The sequence below is a fragment of the Strongylocentrotus purpuratus genome, unplaced genomic scaffold, assembly GCF_000002235.5.
Source record: "Strongylocentrotus purpuratus isolate Spur 01 unplaced genomic scaffold, Spur_5.0 spur5_scaffold_21, whole genome shotgun sequence".
Lineage (NCBI taxonomy): Eukaryota > Metazoa > Echinodermata > Echinoidea > Camarodonta > Strongylocentrotidae > Strongylocentrotus > Strongylocentrotus purpuratus.
The window spans coordinates 12,732,487-12,753,679 of record NW_022145607.1 but is presented as its reverse complement, the minus strand read 5'-3'; the positions used below and the strand labels follow the sequence as shown (position 1 = coordinate 12,753,679).

The following is a 21,193-nucleotide window of genomic DNA, read 5'->3' as shown; positions in this document are numbered from 1 at the left end:
AAAGGGATGGAGGGAGGGAGGGGAGACAGACAGACAGAGAGGGGAGGGAGAGGGGTGGATTTAGAAAGAGAGAGCGATGGATTAAGGGAGGGGAGACAGAGAGACAGAGAGAGACAGAGCGAGGAGAGAGAGGGAGAGGGGAGTGATATGGACAGAGATAGGGATGGATGGATGGAGGGAGTGAGGTGGGACATATATTACAGGCAGAGAGAGAGATAGAAGAGAATGGGAGAGGGGAGTGATATGGAAAGAGAGAGGGATGGATGGAGGGAGGGGGAGGGGAGAGAGAGGAACAGATAGAAGGAGAGAGAGAGAGAGAAAGAAAGAGCGAGAGCAATGAAAACTACGCTCCATGACCATTACAATAACAGCACAGTAATCACAAAGTCAAGATTCGCATATATAGTGCGTCCCAGAAAAAAAGAAACCGAGGATTATCGATGTTTTATCATAACTTAATCAAAATTATAATTAATAAATGACCCATATATTTTGTAAAGCTTAGACCCTCCTCTTTCATTTGATCAGCCATAGACGAAAGAATTCATGCATGGCTGATTGTCAACGAAACGGAGTCAAGTCTTTTGTTAATTCCGCTTGTTGCTACGGCAGGCAGCCAATGAAAGCGATATTTTTAAATCAAATTATGGAAATGCAAGCGTCACTTTAAATAAACAGAATTTTCTTATTCCTTGCTCATTTTTCCTGATTGAGGTGTTATATGGAAGGGCAAAAACTGAACTTTCTAGAAATGTGATTTTCTCTTCGAAATTCAGATACCATTCGCCAAATGACTCTTTTGTTCTCTCTCTTCAAATATATTTTAATCTCTCATGCGTGAAATATGCATCATATGAGTTGCATCAAATGAAAGAGCCGGATCTAAGCTTTACAAACATGTGTCATTTATTAATTATAATTTTGATTAAGTTGTAATAAATCATCGATAATTCTCGGTTTCGCTTTTTTGTGGGACGCACTGTATATCTCCTTTCCGTTCGTTCACCTGACAATTTTTTATTCCAGATCATTCTTATTGTCATACAGGTATAAGAAGATGAAGATCGTAAAATATCGAAATATATGTAAATATTTCGGAGAAAAGGGTCACTTTTTAGTATTCATACACGTGCAGTGATTATTATGCTCTAAAGTCTCTATCAATAGACCGGAACCATTGTATTGGATATAAATTAAGGGCCTTTTATTTTTTTCTAAACCTAAACAAGTTTTGAAGGTAATTCGTCTGGGTTTTCTCCTAGTCAAACTGGTCCCAAGAATACATAGCCTTTGCTGCATATCGTGTCATAATGTACCATGTCATATTGTGGAGGTGTCGTGGTATAATGGTTCATTGATTTGACTCTCAATCCCAGGGTTGAGGGTTCACATCCCAGCCCAGCACTAACATCCTTTGGCAAGACATAGGGTAGGTGAATAGGGAATTATAGACCGTAGGGAATTGGAGACCATCAAGCTTGAACCCATCACTGTCCGTGTTGGCTCCAATATTGCTATATCGACTAAACAACGTGTTCTTTCTCCGAGAAAATTGGCAAAATTGACCAAGATAAGCAATTTTTATCGTAAAATTTTGCTCTGATATAAAAAAACAATTTTCACTGAATGTTGTGGTGTATGTAGATATTTAAAAAGAAGTTTATGAAGTGTGCGAACCATCACAGAGAACTTATGGTCATTGTGTGTTGTGAATGGGTGTTGCAATGCACATTATGAATGGTGTCTGATCAGAAATGTGTGTAGGCAATGGGGGACACCAGGTCCATGATGGGGGCCTACTCCCCCCCCCCCAGTTGTTCATTTCATGTTGAAAGGCACTATCATGAGACATTTTGGTTGTTCGTGACACCATTCTTATTTGAATGCAATTCATTTTTTTAAGAAGTTGTTTCTATGCTGTGAGTTTGATCAATGTAAAAGTCACATTGCCAGAACATTATTCTGAAAGTATTCGAACATAATTTAAAGCACCTTTATTACTGTAAACAAAAAACTACAGAAATATTTTTGGCCACATTGTTCTAAAATCGTTGCAAAATTACAGTGAGTTCATTGGCTGCATGTATCTCTTTCAAAAAGTGGTTGAACTAACTATAACAATCCCATTTTCTCAACCCAGGTGATAAATGGATACCTCACATGATGCGAAAATCATTGTAGTTTGCTCAGCATTGTGAGCGTCTGTAAATAAATAAAAAATACAAAAAATAGCGCCTAGTTTGAATGGTCCTTAGGGAGTGGAGAAAAATAACATGTAAATAAAACAAATGTAAAAACAGAAAACAAAATAAAACACACAAATAAACATGATCAACAGTAACAACAATAGAATAAACAGGGGTCTAATTTTTCAGGATTGTTATTATAATCCTTAGGATACGATACGTCTTTGGACGAGGAGCTTTGACCACATTCTGTCACGCTCGACTCAACTGTCTATAAGTGGGTTAATAATGATTTATAATGCAAGGGAAGGAGGACAAAAATTAATATATAAAAAAATCAGTATGAATATTAATGTGATCCAGAAAACAAAGTGTCAATTTCTTGCGTTTTGATTAAAGGGGTCTATTCACTTTCTGCACAAGAACTACGTTATAAATTACTTTCTTATCGGCTATTTTTTTTAAATTTGTATTTATTATAATTATTATTATTATTATTATTTATTTATTTATTTATTTATTTATTTATTTATTTTTTATTATTATTATTATTATTATTATTTTTTTTTTTTTTTTTTGGGGGGGGCACAGTTTGGGCAAACATCAATATTGAGAAGAGAATTTCATAAATCTCGAAGTATTTTGTGTAGCCTCCCCCCCCCCCCCACCCCCCAAAAAATGCTTTTTTATAAAAAAAAATTAATGTCAGTTTTATAAGTTCAATAATCGTAAGTTTATATATATTTTGTCATAATTTTCCCACCGGTTACTTTAATTGGAATTCAAAACCATCAAGGTGGACATCCCATTTAATGTGAGATATACTTGTAAGCGAAAAGAACTAATCATAATCCAACTTTGGTTCATCCTAGGCCTATTAACAAAAATGTGAATAAAAGTTAAGAGATGACAAATACTTTTGTCGATTTTTATGATTGATAATCATTTGACGTAATTTTCATCTTTATTCTATAAGAAAGAAAAAAAAACCTACCAAACGCATACGTATTTCTACCCTACTCTATCTGCTAAAAGCGCATCTTTAAAAGAAGAGGTGTGTTGTAGAATGGTTTATTCACTTGACTTGTATTGTTGTTGAATTGTATACTGATTGTGGTGCGACAGACGGTTTATACTTGCAAAATAAAGAAACAATATTGCCCGACTTTGATAATATTAAAGTTTCGATTATAAATTACTTCAAAAACGAAAAGTATATTGCAAAGTCAAATTGTAGATATAATGAATTCACAAGAAAATGGTTTCAATTCAGGAATTAGTTTACATAAAATGATATTTTTTCTGTATTCTTTTTTTCTTTCGATGAATATCAGAAATGAATTATTGATTTGTTAGTTTTCTGTTAACTCAACAGTTCAACAATACTTGTATCTTGAGAAGCCAATTTTATTTATGTTATAAATGTAAATTACCTTGAATATATTTGTTAATTTGTTTCAAATGAAAATAAATAAAATCCCTGTGGAGGGAAAAATATGGAGAAAAAAATTAATCAAGTTTCCTCTAAATAAATATAAAGTAAGCATGCGCTGTTTGATGTATACTTATAATATACTCCATAGGAGTTACAAAATGCTCATCAATCGTATAAATGTCATTATTGTTTTGGAGAAAATGAATTATATCGTTTTTAACGGAACGGAGGGGGGGGGGGGGAGAATAACACTTTAAAATACGCATTTTCCACCTTCGTTTTCTTCTGCTGTTTCTTCCTCTTTAACAATATTACGAAAGGCTGAAGATTTGAATGAGTTGTGTAAAGAGAAGCACTGGTAGCTAGGGTGGTTCTTGTGTGAATTTAGACAAGTGGAGTGGCAAAAGTTACTCTCGACTTTCGTCAATTTTTATATACATTAAAACCAAATTCGACCACGAGAGTCGACTTTTATGAATGACCTACTTATGTGAAAATGCATTGTTATGTTTTCCAAAGGACAAACGAATTCGGATTCTACAAAGTGTGACGTACTACTTTTGAGCCATCTTGGTTTCGCATTCATGTCGTCTGCGCTCGACTTACCGTCTTGCAAAACCGCAGTGTTTTATAGTAAGAAACTAAGAACGTTGACATTATTTTGACACAAAGAACATAACTCTCCGTGCTCAATTCATAACATCTGCCTTTCTAAATTAAGATTGGACAACAAGAAAGATGATATGAATTGGGGTTTCCCTTGTCCTGTTTTTGCAGCATCTCCAATCTTTGCAGACCCACTCCGGAGCGACGACATGTGCGGTGAGGTTAACCGCAACTGAAACCTGACGAAAACTCCATACTTTCTGTCCCATCGAATTTCTCAAGAAAGACCTATTCAACATTTGCGTCTTTTTCGCTTTTCAATAATCGAACACGAATGCTCTCTATAGTAGCACACACAAATAATATGAATCATAGACTGTAAAACTTAGAGTATGTCGCACACTCGCACGCGAGCGTTGTGAAACTAATGTCTAATTTGAAGCTTATGACAAGCGCGGCGACTTAGCAAGTCGCCTTTGACCGCAACACATTGTGGAATTTGCGGTGCAACATTAATGTAGCCCTGCTTACGAGCCTTTGTCATTTGGGTTGTTTATTAAGATACCTATCTTCTTCTCTTTTTTTGGGGGGGGGGGGGGGGGGGAGGGGATAGGGTACTTAGATAACAATCAAAATGGGTTTTTTCTTTGTCCCTTTTACTGAATTTCTTGTCGCCATGCGTGTGTGTTAAGGTGTGGTTGCATGTGCGAGGATGTAGCTTGCGTGTTAACTTGCTTGTCATGCCCCAAAATGAAACACTTCAGTATGCACGTGAACCATTAACCGTGTAAGTTTTCTTTGTTACGTTTAATCTTAAAGGTACTATATACCTTTTGCAGCCAACCTCAAATTCTGTAGAACTGTGCAGGAATTATGAATATGTCATATATGTCCTATCTGTGAAATTTAAACATTAGCAGTGTCCTAATATTCAAATTATGCAAGGAAACCCGTTTACTTGCTGGACTACACTGTCAGACAATATTGAGTGAGTGACTGGCTTTTTCTTCGTCTTTGGCAATAACATACATAACATGAGCTGTAAAGGGTACATGAGCATTTGTCTACATCAATAACCCACTTCTTGTGATGGCCAAAATTAAACTGATTGAATCTTTGCGCAGCATAAAACGTATGACCATTCCGTACAATGGTCTGAAAAACAAGACTATTAATTATTGGCTCTATAGCTCCTAAGTCGATTTGACAACTAATAGTCATTATTTTCCCACTTGAAGACATTTTCAGGCCCCCACCTTTTTTTTAGGGAAGTTCTACATTAGTATAATCTTTCAAATGCCGTTGGAATTTAACCTCTTCACTTTTTTGGCCTGCAAATGGGACATAGTGCCTTTAAGAGGTGTCTTGGTCTAGCGGATACGCCACCGGACTGTGGATCACAATTTGGTTCGTGGTTCGAATCCCGACGTACACTGCGTAAGCTAGGCGTCTTGAGCATCTCCTGGGATGGATATGTGCGCAATATAAACGTAGATAATTTTTCTTATTATTAATATTAGTTCGTTATTTTTACTGTTATATTGCCATCCCCTCCCCCATGCCCTTGTTCACCACCGTACGCACCGAACGAATCAAATGAACCGTCCTCTTATTCTTCTATTTCCTCCCTCTTTCTTTCTCTTCCCCCTCCCGTTTTCCTATCTCTTTTTCTTGTTTTCTTTTCTCTCATTTCTTTGTATTCATCTTTCTTACGATGTATCCCATTATTCTTTATTTCTTTCATTCTTTCCCGGTTTCCCCTCTTTAATTCTTTCCATTGTTCTTCGCCTCATTCCCAAACACTCCAATTTTCCCTCTTCCCACTCCCTCTACATCTCTCCAGTTTCTATTATTTTCTCCTTCTATCAGTTTCCCTATCCTCCTACCCCCCTCTCTCTCTCTCTCTCTCTCTCTCTCTCTCTATATATATATATATATTATTATCTCGCGCTCTCTTTCTCTCTCTCTCTCTCCCTCCCCTCACTCCCTCCCCTTCTCTCTCGCCCCTCTCTCCCTCCCCGTCTGTCTTTCTCTGGCTCTTATATATATATATATATATATATATATATATATATATATATATATATATATATATATCTACCTCTCAAAATCTTTGAAGGAAAACCTTAACACTATCAAATTGTATACCACATCAAATTATATAGATCGTTGCATTCTTTTTTCATCAGTATTTCGTCATTACTGGTATTTGCACAGTGAAAATCTCAAAACTTGTAAAAGGGCAAAATGTTGTAAAAATGTATTGCCTATGATTGAAAACCTTCTTAACAGTATACTGGCAAATTATTCATTAGTAGCCAAATAGTAGTCATTTTTCTCAATTTTTATTTTTTTTTGCCACTGGCAGTGTTTTATTCACCCAATTAGCTGTGTACAACATTAGGACTTCAGTTTTCACTCAGAGAGGAAAAACAAATGCTTTTGATATACAATTTTGCACATACATGTACTTTCATTAACTCATTTTGCCGCTACAGATAAATCTTGAGATAATTTGTTGAGGGCATGCAAATTCCCTCCTGATAGGGGCTTTGATATGGTAATTTCCGTATTTCCATTTTTCTCAGATGGCATTTTAAGGATTTTGCAAATCTATACGCTACGACCTTTAACTAATCCTTTCCGAATCCTCTCTTCTTTCATAAAGACGCTAAATACCTCATGATTCTGAAGAATTAGATTGATAGTCAATCAAGTGTCCCATATTTATTTCGATTTAACTGAGAAAGGTTTGGTTTGGGTCATGCAATAAGATTGTGAAAAGCTCCGGTAGCAATAACTGGGAAAGATCGATAACGTATAGTACATAGGAGTTGGTGTATAGTGTGAGGTTTGGGAATCATCAAATAATTGATCAGAAATTGGTTCAATCTTGGTGAAAAGCAAATTGTATATCTTGCACATAGTATATAAGGGTCTACACACAATTTGGCATGGTTGTTTTGGTCAATATACTTCAAGTATTTCTTGTCATACGTATTTTGAATGAGAAGGCATTTATAGAGCATCCCTTTTCAGGGGCAGGGGCGGATCCAGCCGGCGGCAGGGGAGGGGGCCCAATTCGTGAGAAAATATTTAGCGAAACAGCCAACCGGTGAATAAGCGGGGGGGGGGGGGGGTGGGCGGTGGTAAGGAGCACTCTTATTTTGCCCACCAAAATTTGAACATCGCGCCGGCCGATCGAAAATTTGAAAATTCGCACCTCCCCTCCCTTTGAGGCCCAGGGGAGGGGGCCCGTCACCAAAATAAAGGGAAAATCAAAATGTTTTTCCCCCGGGCCCCCTCGCTGGATCCGCCACTGTTCAGGGGATAGTATTTTCTATATTATTCCATGCATACATAACAGGGTGAGAGAAAGCCCACACATAAGTTTGCACCTTTGCCTGAAATAAACCTCAACTTCAACCTTATCCTCAACTTAAATCATCGTCATGGTAGTTGATAATCGTTCTTCTTTTACAAACTTAGGAAACACCCACATGCTATTGCAATTCTTGAATTAAAAGACATAAGAACATAACCGTTTACTAGTATGCTAGCCGATTGTAGTTAACCTGGCAGATTCGAGATAAATGGGATATTAAACAAAATACATGAATGCGCTTCATGCTCGGGAAACATTTTCATGCTATGTATGCATACAAATGACGTCACAACGAGAAGCGAAACAGAACGATGTTTCTTTCTTTATTTTATTTATTACCATTTTTGATAAAAAGATTCGTTGCATTTCAGCTTGACAATAACAAAACATTTGGTAAATGGAGCCAACAAAGAGCATGCCCAGAGCCATCTATACACAGAGTTAGGCCAACCCGGTTCGAGTTGGGCACAATAATGGCGACTACTGCTTTGTTGGGCAAGCACAAAACAAAAGAATATACGCCATGTTGTGACCCAGTGAAACCAAGTTGGCCAAACTGTGTATATAGATGGCTCTGAGCATGTCTGTCTATTATAGCGCCACCTCTGACATATAAATATTGGAAATCTGTAAGAACGTTTTTCGTGCTTGTACTAGCAACCAAAACAAATTTCTGAAAAATTAATCTTCTTTTATCTTCCAAATTACATTTTTCAGACAGATACTCCTTAACTCTTCATAACAAGTTTACATAAATACAGTAAGTATATTTGCATTAATTGACGATGGAAGCTTTTCAGGTCAGAGTAATTATGAATAATATGTAAATCGGTCTCCTGAAGTTCATGGGCTAGAATGTTTGGATATGACAATTGGTAATAAATAAAAGGATCCGAGATAATCAGTGCATAAGGCCAACCAGCATGTTATTTTGAATTGTACAGCTGCATAATCAGTCTTCTTCAAATATTGGTCACCCAATGTTCAATGATAACTTGTGAATAGAAGGTGCACCAAGTTACTTTTTATGCCTACATCTTAATTTTTAAACTTTAATTATGTAAAATCATATTTTACTCAACTCCCTGGATGTATATAGTTAAATATTCTTTTATGATGATGATGATGCTGATTTGTATTATCATTGTTGTTGTTATAAAAAAAAATATTATCGTTATTATTATTGTCATCATCGTCACCATCACCACCATTATCACTTTGAAAACTTGATTTCCACACCTTTCCCTCACTGAACGAGTTTGAAATTCATATTTATATTCGCCATGATTCATTTTTTAATAACCCCATCACAGTCCTGTATGGATTATATTTCGCAGAGCGGGCAGAGCCATCTATACGCAGAGTTTGGACAACTTGGTTTCAGTTTTAGTTGTTTACAAAACGGCGTATCTTCTTTTGTTTAATGCTTCACTTCACCATCAAAGCAGTATTTACCATAATATTGTGCCCTATTCGGGTCGGATTGGCTAAACTCTCCTAATCAATGGCACTGGTAGAGGGGTGCGAACACTGACTGATCTCTACGATCAGTGGTTGCGAGCAAGTATAAGGCTGTAGCACCCCCGGTGATTGCGTTCACTATTTTTCTCAGAAACCGGGAAATTGATTGCAATTCGATGTTCATTTAGTCTGTCAATACAGACACATCATGAAAAGTGAGTATGACAATACTCAGAAGCCTTTCTACAACCTAAAAAAAAAAAAAATGTAAACAAACTATTACAAAAATGAGTATTGCATTGGCTGCTAATTATGCTATTATGTCTAAAGTGGTTGTTATTGTTATAGCGGTGGAGTGGGTTAGAGAATGGGCTTTCGTTGTGATTAAAACAAAACAAAACAATACAAAACTGAATAGATAAATAAATAAACAAAAAGAAAAGAAAATTTCACTCCACACTTTACATAACAATTAATGTATGTTATTAGAATATAAGGACGGTTAACAAAATAATACTTTAAAAAAAATCACTTAGGCTGGAGGCGTAAAAAGGGAAAAGATGACTAACTTTAGAGGCGTAGAGTTACGTTCTGGCCCCATAATGCCCCTTTACGTACGAAACTTGTGCCCCTTTTCACTGCAAATAACTGCCCCGTTTCCGTTCTAATAAGTGCCCCTTCCCCTTCTCACAAGTGCCTCTTTTCACCTCTGACAGGTGCCCCTATTCATCTCTGATGGATGCCCCTTTTACTTTGAAAAGTACTCCTTTTTTGGGGTAATACAGTGCACCTTTTCCCTTCTAATAAGTACCCCTTTTCATCCGTTATGAGTACCAATTTTTAGGAAGGAGAAGTCCCCCTTTTCCACTCTGATAGCTGCCCCTCTTTACTTTGACACGTGCACCGTTTCCTTTCTAAAAAGTGCTCTTTCCCCTCCTTATAAGTGCCTTTTCCATGTTTAATAAGCGCCCCTTCCAAATATGACAAGTGTCATCTTACCTTTCTATAATGACCGTTTCTACCTGTATTTCTCATTTTCCATTTCTACCACCACGAAGACAAGACGCAGCCGTCATAATTATGAACAAACTGTGCCCCTTTTAAAATGTAATCGTGCTCGTTTTCAACGCTTTCAAAATTTCCTTCTCTAGAAAAGTAATTTTGATATCAAAAGTGTGCCCCTTTTACACTAAACGTTTGTTCCTTTGAGTTACCTTGACATATTCTACTCAACTTCTAAAAGACACATTCTTTCATCTCTCATTTTTAAAACCCCATGCCCTTTTGAACTTCATAGAATACCAAGCTAATAAAATTGCCCTGTGTTCAAGAATATAAAGGTTCAAACAAACAACAGTTTTCAAACTCAAGGCAACTGCATTTACATTTACAAAATTATGTCATTCGTGTAAAAAGAGGCATTAATACGGTACTATGTAGAGGTGTTGTGGTCGAGTGGATACATCGCCGGACTGTCGATCACAAGGTCCGCGGTTCGAGTCCCGCCGCCGCACTAATGTCCTTTGGCAAGACATTGATCTACATTTGCCACACTCCACCCAGGTGAAGTAAATGGGTACCTGGTAGGAATTTATTCCTTGAAATGCTAGAGCGCCGTATGGCAGCTGTGCTAAAGCCAGGGTAATAAACGGGAGCGCCAGGGGGGGGGGGGGTCAAATCTGACTGACATGAGCGCTATACAAGAACCCAATATTATTATTATTATTACTACAAGAGTATTTTTTCCTCGAATTTCCCCAAAACTCGCCCGCTATGCTCGCTTAAACAGTATAGTACATCAATAAGAAAACTGTCAAATGTCTCATTAATTATTTCATTATGGGATTGTGCTCACACCCCATCAGGGATGATTATTTCATCTAAATAATAATATCTATTCAATCGCGATGCGAACTCAGAAATCGTAACATTTAGGTCGCTCGCTTCCCGAAAAATGAGGTGACGTTTGCAGGCGCGGATCCAGGATTTCTTAGGGGAGGGGGCCCAACCTTTTTTTTTTTTTTGCTCCCGAAAATTTGAAAATCGCGCAGGCCGAAAAGTCGCTCAGTGAGGGGGGGGGGGGGGGGGGGGGTACAGAGCACAATTTTTATTTTTATTTATTTATTTTTTTTGCTCCCGAAAATTTGAAAAACGTGCCGGCCAAAAATTCGCTCAGGGGGGGGGGGGGGGGGGGGGGGGGGGGGGGGGGGGGGGGCGGGGGGGGGGGGGTAGTGAGCACATTTTTTTTTTTTTTTGATCCTCAAAAAAATTCAATTTGCACCCCCCCTTGAGCGCCAGGGGGGGGGGCCAACCCCCAAAAAAGGTAAAAATCACGTGATTTTACATGATTTTTTTCTCAAGGGGGGGGGGGGCCGGGCCCCCCGGGCCCCCCCCCCCCCTGGATCCGCCACTGGACGTTTGCATGCCATATGGATACGGCTATATCATCGCCAACCGTCAATCTTTGAGGATGCCACGAAACTTTTGATTTACCAATAGAGCACCTAAAAGAATCCAGTGAAAACGCATAAATAACGTCAAACGTGTAGAGAAAAGGCGTCGTCACATTTAATCTATACCGTGGGCCCTTTAACTCATCTTGATCTTGCCATTGACATCGCATTACTATACTGCTTACGCACGGATAGGAACGGCATTATTGCATTCTTTTTACAATTGATCTTTACTCCTATTCATAAACTTTTAGATTGCGAGCTCACGGCTCCAGTATTAAATGTCATGTGACCTGCATTGTGTACATTGGATAGGCAGCCTTCTTTACCTCTCTTTCTTTTCTTTTCTTTCTGTTTCTTTTCTTTTCCGTTTTTTTTTACTTGATGAATGGGCATTGTCAAAGCCGCACTCAAAGCGGTGCGTGATTGGTCGCCGAAGTACACGACTATCAGCGTTTGTAAAAGATTGGTATGCAACGCCTAGTCTTGGACGTAGTACCCAGTTTCAATTTGCAATGCGTTGGTTCAGCGAACCTTCGAATCCAGGCCTGTGTATTCACATATAACGAAGTCAGGTTTGAACGCCACATGCTCCAGCGACAATGTTCCGCGGTCACTAGCTTTAACCCTCGAACATCCCTAACCCTAACCCTTTACCTTTGATGAAATGAAGAAGCAACTATCGATGACACACCCTAACAAAGACGTAAACACAGCTGTCAAGCACTTGTTGGATGAGAATGGGGGCGATCCCATTGATTTTTTTTCCGGGCAGGGGATATTATGAACACAATATTGCAGGAATGCTATTTTAGAAGATTTCATAATGTTTTACGAGGGACCGTACAAAGTGAGGGTGAAAAGGGGGATTTTGACATTCAGGGTGTACAGCCATGGGGGGGGGGGGGGGGGGGCCTGGATGTACGTACACCACTGGCACTGCCCAACCCAACCTTTCCTCAGTCAAAGCATGTGCTCCCCAATTTCTCCCCTCCCATCAGCTCCTTTAGGAAAGGTTATTCGGCTAAAATAAGAACGAGTGATTTTGTTTTAACCAAGGAGTTATCATGGAGCTCTGTGAAACCTATTTGCTATTTTAAGATTTAGTCGTTCATAAAATGCAAGCCCTTTAATAATATGAATAACATCAATAATTTTATGTAATCAATTGTATATATTCTTTTTGCTTCAATGCTTTCTTTTGGAAGAAAAGATTCCACAAAGTTATCAATATAATTATGCTGAGAGCTTTTACTCACATCCCTTCAACACAGATGTGACGCCATTCCGTACTGTTCACAACAGTTGAATCACTGCTGCGAGGAGGGGGGGGGGGGGGGGCACGAAGACACCCCCATTGAGGGTAAAGAAAGGGAGAGCAACGGAGAGAAACGTAAAAGGGTCATTTATCCCGAAACCGGCCGCCACTCGGTTGCCTCGTTCACTCGTATTTAAAGGTGTTGTGAATATTTTTGAAATCAGTGGTATATTCAATATAATTATAATCAATGAAAAAGGTCTTATAGCCGACAGACATATATATATATATATATATATATTTTTTTTTTTTTTGGGGGGGGGCTTGAGCCCCAATTTCCCTCAGCCTCAATAAACGCTTCCTGAACTACAGCACAAAGAAAAACTTATTTAATGATCGATGGACTTGACCTGCACCGTGCAACTATTATTATGAATTCTGAAGGCTGTGAAAAATGTACCTGACCCTTTCAATTCCGCGGGCGTTTTAAACATAAGCTACTTGCTCCCTCTATATAGAAAACTTCCCCAATCGGTTCCTGTAGGTCCCCCGCGATCCCCTTTTTCTTATGTTAGTTGAGAGCTGATTTGATGAGTTAACCACCTGCCAGTGACCTTGCAGGGAGGTCTAATCCCTCCATGCCAAACAAGTGCAGAGGGGCTTTAAATGTTGATAACCTATGTACACGGAAGTAGGCAAACGAGCACGACTACGACCTTCCGTGTCGGAATATCAAGCTTATAATCTTCACGAGTGAGCAAAGCGAGCGAGCAAACTCTTGAAACTTGTTATGACGACACTGTAATGTTGTCATAATTATGAATACAACTAAAAGTATATTGATGACGAATAAATCACCTCTTCACCTGAATTATGAGGTAATGGTTAGCAGGGAAAGACAAATTGATTGGACGAAATATTCGGTAATGTGTGTGTGCATAATTATACCTCTTTCTTGTGCGGCCCTTTCCCCAACTTCCCAGCTCATTTCTCACCGGCTTCCCTTCCAAGGTTTTGGTGGAGGAAACGGAGAATCCCTTTTTTCTCCATTTCTTAGAATTGATTGCTATATCGTGAATTTGTATCTTTTCCCCCGAATTGATTGTTAAATATTGAATGTTATCTTTTATTATCAGGTAACATGATAAATGTACACCTGTCATCATCATAACCAGTGGTGTTGGCACAGCATGGGCCCAGTCCCTGAAGGGCCACAGGTGTGAAGGGGAGGGGACGCGGTTACTGGAATTGGAATGGTATAGAGAGGGTCTATTGAATGAAGGTAGGGTTCGGGGGGGGGGGGGGGTGGGTGCTTCCACGTTCCCTTCCCATTTTCCATTTCTTTCCCTCCCGATTCCCTTCCCCCCTTTTTTTCCTTCTTTAAATCAATTGGGCAATTTTCCCCTGTCCGCTTAGTAGCGATACCTGATAAGTCACGAAATAGGTTGAAAAAAAAAGATAAAGAATGAAATAAGAACAACACTTTTAAAAGAAATACTAGTTCATGTACTCTTGAATTAAATTTGGCATTTGTGGGATACGCCCCCCCCCACCCCACCCCCAGCAGTTTGAACGCCCCGTAACACGCATTTGGTCGCCAGAGAGGATGCCATACTGGCACCATGTTTATCAATTTCAATTTTAATATACACGTCGTTTGGATAAAACCTCAACTCACAATAACTGACTTTCACTATAAATGCATATAGGCTAATAAATCCAAAGCTTGATATAATTATTCCTGACCACTATAAATGCATGTAGGCTAGTTATTCCAAAGCTTATATCGCATGTAGGTCATAGCTTTCGTAGGATTAAGGTTCAAGAAAGGTAGACCGATATAGCATTGTTAAGCCATTGAAGTATTTTTCAAAGCAAAGTTTTATTGCTCTTAGAATTTAGCGCTATGAATTTATTACTCTTCGAAATCAACACACTATTAACTTTAGCATACGGTCTTTGTAATGAAAGACTAGTAATTTAAAAGTGTGCGAATGTCACATACACACGCATTAGCTTATGCTAGTCACGTGGTATTTGAGTGTAAGGACCGAGCGTTCACAGTAATGATGTTGCGTGCGTAGCTAGCTAGCCGAGGTAGTATCAAGCCGACTTGGGGGCAAAACATAGGCCCATGTGTGTGTGCTTATCAGCTGGTTGCGATCACGTATGTTCGACCCACACAATCGGAAATACATTCTTGCATGTACGCTTGGACTATACGAACATCCACTTTTTGAAGCTAAACTGCCGCCAATTTTGAAAACATCGACATAAATCCGTAGACAGGTTTCATTTGAAGGAATTCGTGGCGGAAATATTCTACGGATTTGACCGACGGCATCGCGTGGTCTCTCTTTCTAGAGGGTTAGTGGAGCGGGTTTCGCTGGTGAAAGGAACGGGGAAGTAGCCGCCGATTGGCCGTGCTTGGCCCGAGCACGGAGGAAGCACCACGGCCGGTTGGCCAGCTTCATACAGATGGCTGAAGCTCCAGGTTCGTATAGTGTTGTTTTATCACCATGTCGTTTACTTAAATGATTAGTTTACACGCTATAATTACCAAGAAATTATTATGTGGTGAAATTGCTTCCTTTTTGCTTTTGTAAGTCTTATATTTGCGCTGCGATCGATCGGCACATCTGACCTACTTTTCGTGGGGTGAATGTCAAAGCGAATCTCAAATTATGAAAGTGTCGCAGGTATCTACAGCCAAATTACAGTCTCTATGTCTAAACACATGAACTTACCAATGACAGTCGGAGAGCATTTACGTACGAAAATGCTTCTTAACCGTTTCATTTTCAAAGACGTTTGATTTTTTCCTCTAGAACCATGAATAGTGACCACGAACTGAACTGGGGCAAACGCCTTGCCCTTGTGCTTTTCGGGTACGGTAATATATGTCCTTCCGTTTCGTGTATGTGCATACCGAATTTTGACGACAATGGTACGCCGTACTCTAGGCTGTGTATGCCTCAAGTTTACCCAAACCCATGGCCAAGTTTAAATCCATGGGCATCGATTTTTCTATCCCATTGCAACGCATCTTTTCACATGTGAAAAAGCAAGGTGAGACGGCCTTTGGCGAGTGTGATGACAATGCTTGCTATAATTGTGACCCGGTCAAACGAGGCTATAATTGAAACAAAAGAGGTCGAACATTTCGAAATAGCGAGGGACAGAAGATATGACCATTATCACCGAGTTTCGTAACGAACTTGACGAAGTTGGGGGAGAAAAACAAAGAGTATTTACCCCATTGCGTCGGTTTGGGCATTTGCCAAGATCATGCACGACCGAATCAATCAAGGATTTACTTCAGCTGAACACGATGCAAGTGGTGCATAATGTATGGATATGGTTTTATTGATTCTTCTGGTAAATAGCTCTTGACAGTTATGAAATATGGATGATAAAATTGTTAAAGATGAGTAGCTATAGAAGGGTATGATTCATTATGTATTCTGCAAGTATATGCATTTTAAATGTAATGTTAATAGTGCAGTATTGCTCATGAGAAAGCAAAAATCGTTTCCTGAAATAGATCCGTATGCAGTAGTTCGTTTGGTAGCTAATCTTAGTTTGCAAATTTACAAGACATTTGCAGTTGCACCAATCTTTTTTTACATGAATCTATGTTTAGATGTACCTAGTTAATTACAAAGTATGTAGGCCTACAGCAGCTAAAGTAATGTTATTACTTATTTGACAAACTCATTAAAAAAACTAGGCTTGATATATTTTGTAATACACTTTTGTTATACAGATGATTTTGTCAAAACATTTGAGCAGAAAGTATGTATTGACAAAGTATAGCTATATGGAAGAACATTATTTGTACATTACTGTGTAAAAGCATAATTTGAACGATCAGCGATGAAATGGTGAAATTGAAGTAGTGTGCAAAACTTACAAAAATGTAAACATTATTGTAGGCCATAAAGGCATGTAGAAATATATATTTGTAGGTCTATGCTGTGTGTGTGAATTCAGGATATTATTATGCTAGATTAATGGAAACAATTACGATCCTAATAATGGAATGATTATCAAATTTTTTTAACTAGTTATGGTATTATTAACACATTGGATTTTACACTTCATATCCATAATATAAATGAAGAAAATGAGTGATGCATTTTAGTGGCCCACAAACAGAACAGACCAATAGTTATTACACTAAAAATATACCACATTTTAAAGCAGTGTACACATGTGAATTCTATAATATTTAGATTTCTTCATTATAGCTCGCAGCATTACAATGGCCGTCATAGAGCGGTCTTTAAATTCAGAGACAGAAAAGCTGAAAAGCAATAATGAATTATGTCACGTTAGACTTGTTTGAAAACTTTTAATGCATCATTGTGTTGTTTAAAAAAATTCTCACTGACTGTGATTTATCTTGATGTTATTGTCCAAATTAAAAAGAAGAAAAAACGCCCCTTTAGACAAAATTATTTCCTCGTTGGTCAGCTTTATCTTTTCAAGTTATGAGTCAAGTTAGAGTCCACATAGTTTAACAACCATTATGCTTTTAAAGTTTCACATTTTTAAAATGTTATAACCTTGTGAGCATTGCAAAACTATCAGCTATGCTTATTTAATAGTTCTTTTTGTTCAAAGGTCTTAAATCAAGATACATGTATACCATGCTCATCATGCTCTAGCCAGTTTTAGTAGTTTTTAAAAAGCCTGGCCAATGCAAAATGTACATGTGAAGAAATCATGGATTTGACAAGGAAAAAAGCTGACTCATATACAAATAAAAATGCAACATTTAAAAGTAATGATTAAAAGTTATTTGCTCCAATACTTTTACTTCTATCGTATTTAATTAAAGTATCATTAGTTGATATTGAAAGAACATTAAAAAGTGTTACTCAGGGTCATTCCCTTACCCCCCCCCCCCCCCACTCCCTTGGCCCCGTCTCCTACACCCCTACTTCCCTTTTTACCCCTAACCTCAATCAGTCATGTAGTGTTTAGTTATCGGAGGAAGTTTTTGTTTACGGCATGAATGGGGGGCCTTAATTTACGGGGTCAGCTCCGAGCACAACAATGGACGTGCATGCGTGCCCTCATAAGTTTGTTCAAACAATCTTTTTGCAGCTCTTTCTTTTGACCGGGCAGATGTGTGGCCGAGGAAAGCTTAGAAATTGAAGGGTCAAGGCGATCCCTTCAATGGTCATTCACAATGGCTTGACCACATTCTTCAGTACTTGAGGGTAGTGAGATACTGGAGTCCAAAGTGTACTTGTACGAGTTCACCTCCATACATGCCTTGATAAATTTAGCACATACTATGAATGGGAACCATGTATGGTCAATTGCTCAATGCCTTAAAATGTACTTTAGTATACAATTTTTCCCCAAAACTTGATATGGAAAATGGGAAATGTATTTATCTTTTTCTGTACGTCTATTCATAATGTATCCTTGACCGAATCGTGTGCAATTAATATGGTCCCTATTCTGGAGGGTTGTGAATATAAAGACAACCAATTTAACTTTTTAAATGTCATTCATAATTGCTTTTGGTTATTTTCTTTGAAACGAACACTTTGCATAATTTTTTTTAAAAGGGATTTTAAAACATTTAAGTCATGATCAAAATACACTTAAAAGTCTTGTAGCTATTGCTCATAGCAGCACATAAATCGCCATGTAGTTACAAGTTTAGCTTTTGATTAATTTCGTTTTGTTTTTATTAGTCCAACGTACTTTTGAAATGTACTTTTGACTTTTGACATGATCGTTTTGCTCACATACATTACAAAAACAACATATTTTAGGATACATAATTATCAGAAAAAACACAATATGATGATACCCACTTCGATTACCTTTAGTAATGTGATAACATGTTATGTTGATGTTACATGTATTTTCTTCTTTTCCGATATTTCTTCTTCTTTTTTGTTCTTCTTCTTCCTTTTCTATGAAGTTGAATAAAATCATCTAAATATGTATTTTAAATGTAATTTGAAATTGAGACATCCTACGTCAAAATGCTCTATCGTAAATAAAATAATGCAACTCATTTTAACAACACTGTCTTATTGAAATAGATTAGCTTCATTGACGTCATGTATCTGTATTCTACATTAGCACGAACATAAAATATTTGTTAGATTTCTATTATATATAGTTTCAGTTAAGCACAGATAAATTTCGTTATGAATAGGCAGACACATCTGGCTATAAACAACCAAGTAATTATATAGGATATGTTTGCATTGGTCATACTAAATAATGCTTTACTACGACATGTACACTCACGGGCACTTGGATATTTTAACTGAATTTTCTTTCATATTTTCTTAACTTATCTTTACCCGATTTGTATCAACATTTTCATGACGAAAGTATGACATGATAATGATATCGATAATCTATAATGTTAAATCAACATTTAGAATGTCTGGAGCATGCAGTGACATCTTTTCAACAATTAAGCAAGCACTATTTCGAGAACGCTGTCACTCATTGGCCTTTTAAATTTGTTTTTATTTATAGATATTTATCCCTTAACTTAAAATCATGAATGATAATGGTATTTATTTCAAGTCAAAACATCAATTTTGTTTAGTCCCTATAAGAAAAATCGGACACCATTTTAATCATTTATTTTGTACATTATATGCCTACAATTTCTTTACGGTCTAACTCAAATTTACGAAATGAATTTAGAAAGCAGTTCTGCAATGGATCGGGAGAATTTGAAATATAAGGTAAGAATCGTAGAATTGAAATATGTTGAAGAATGGTTAAATAAACAGCAGCCACGAACACAAGTGAATTAATTATCTCTGACAAGTTACATACAATGTATATAACAATTTACAATTTTACATACACTATTTCAGACTTTACATGTAAATTGGATGAATTTCCGTTGCGGTGATCAGAATTCAGAAGGCACAAACATGAAATGAAAATTTACTTGTATGGGACTGGGAGATATTAAAATGTGTGAATATGATTATTTTAGAAACATTTTTAGTTAAAGTTCCTATGCCAATAAAGAATAATAATTCTGCAAAATGTGGGAAAACCCTTGATGCATGAGAAATCGAATGGGTAATATATACAGCATGGAAGTAAAACAACTCTGGTGCTAAATGAATGGATAGATTTGATAATTTTACCACCAAATTCATGACAGGTTAATGACTCGTGCATTTAAATGTAGATAAGGGATAAAAAAAAAAATTATAAATGCTAATCAAGCTTAGTAAGAAACGTACAAGTCAGTAGATACATAATTAACAAGTCACACTACTATACAACTGATAATAATAATTGATATTTTAGCGCACATACCACCACGCAAGTTAGAAAGGCGCCCGAATATTACCTAGTATTATTCTGTATTAATAAAACAGAAAATGTTTCTCTTGGTGTCCGTTAAAAGGTACGAATAACTATTTTAATATTGATTTGTAAAAAACCGAAAAATTAGGCCTCTTTGCGTTCAAAGCAGTAGAATATTCAACATTTTAATAATAGCATTTCACAGCACCTAGAGTAAATCACGCAAATTATTATGTTAATTTATCACAACAGTATTTGAATACCTTGATTATCAAGTGACATTAATACATGTACATGTATACTTTAAAAGTTAACTCTTAAATAAATAAGCAAATATCCGTCAATTTGGATTTCCAGTAAATAAACAAAATTAACAAATTACGCTTTGAAATGAAACATGTACACAATCCCTGCTTGTAAATACATCGCATGGGCAATGGTTGCAAATACTGACAATTAAGTAGTATACTGTATGAAAATGTTATTTTTATTATCAAATCCTGTTTATTATGTTAAAATTTGTCCTACCAAAGTACCTATTGGGAGTCTTTGTTGATATCATTCTTCATGGCTATTTATTTTCAATAAGATTGTATACAACAATATGAACAAAGTACTACAATATTTTGTACATGATATGATTATATTGATATAAAATTTACTGTGTTTTGCAGATTTTTAATTTCACGCAATTTTGCGCGGAACTTATAGGTTATTCGTCACATATTAAAATTCATGAATACCCTTGATAAGGCCAACAAGAATGACAGAAAAATGTATAATCGACCGTTCTCATTTGCATTCTGATAACTCTAGAGCTGGATTTCAACGTTATTACCAATTTTCTTGGAAAAACGGCCTTAGTTTTGCTCTTTGATCCAAAGTATATTGGGATATTACCATTTTCATTCTTGGACCCTCGTATAATTATTTTGTTTCTCATAAAAAATGGAATATAATTTGATAACTTATCAAGTGCAATGAGAATTTATATGTTTATGAGAAGGATCGGAGTGAAGAACGTATGTACATAATGGGGGACGGTATAATAACACTCACCATCATTGTAATCTCTTAGAAGTTTCTACAAGT

The 21,193-nt window shown here is 37.2% G+C and overlaps 1 protein-coding gene across 2 annotated transcripts in view; it reads left to right on the top strand.

Moving 5' to 3' along the window:
• The first annotated feature begins 14,833 nt into the window (after positions 1 to 14,833).
• Positions 14,834 to 21,193, top strand: part of LOC587196 (protein lin-28 homolog) — a 43,999-nt gene continuing 37,639 nt past the window's right edge. Inside the window, exon 1 of one of the 2 annotated variants that reach the window (XM_011662307.2) lies at positions 14,834 to 15,278. In XM_011662307.2, coding sequence (XP_011660609.2) covers positions 15,263 to 15,278 — 16 coding nt within the window. In that variant the 5' untranslated portion in view covers positions 14,834 to 15,262. The remainder of the gene's footprint in view (positions 15,279 to 21,193) is intronic. The other variant, XM_786939.4, reaches the window with a different exon arrangement.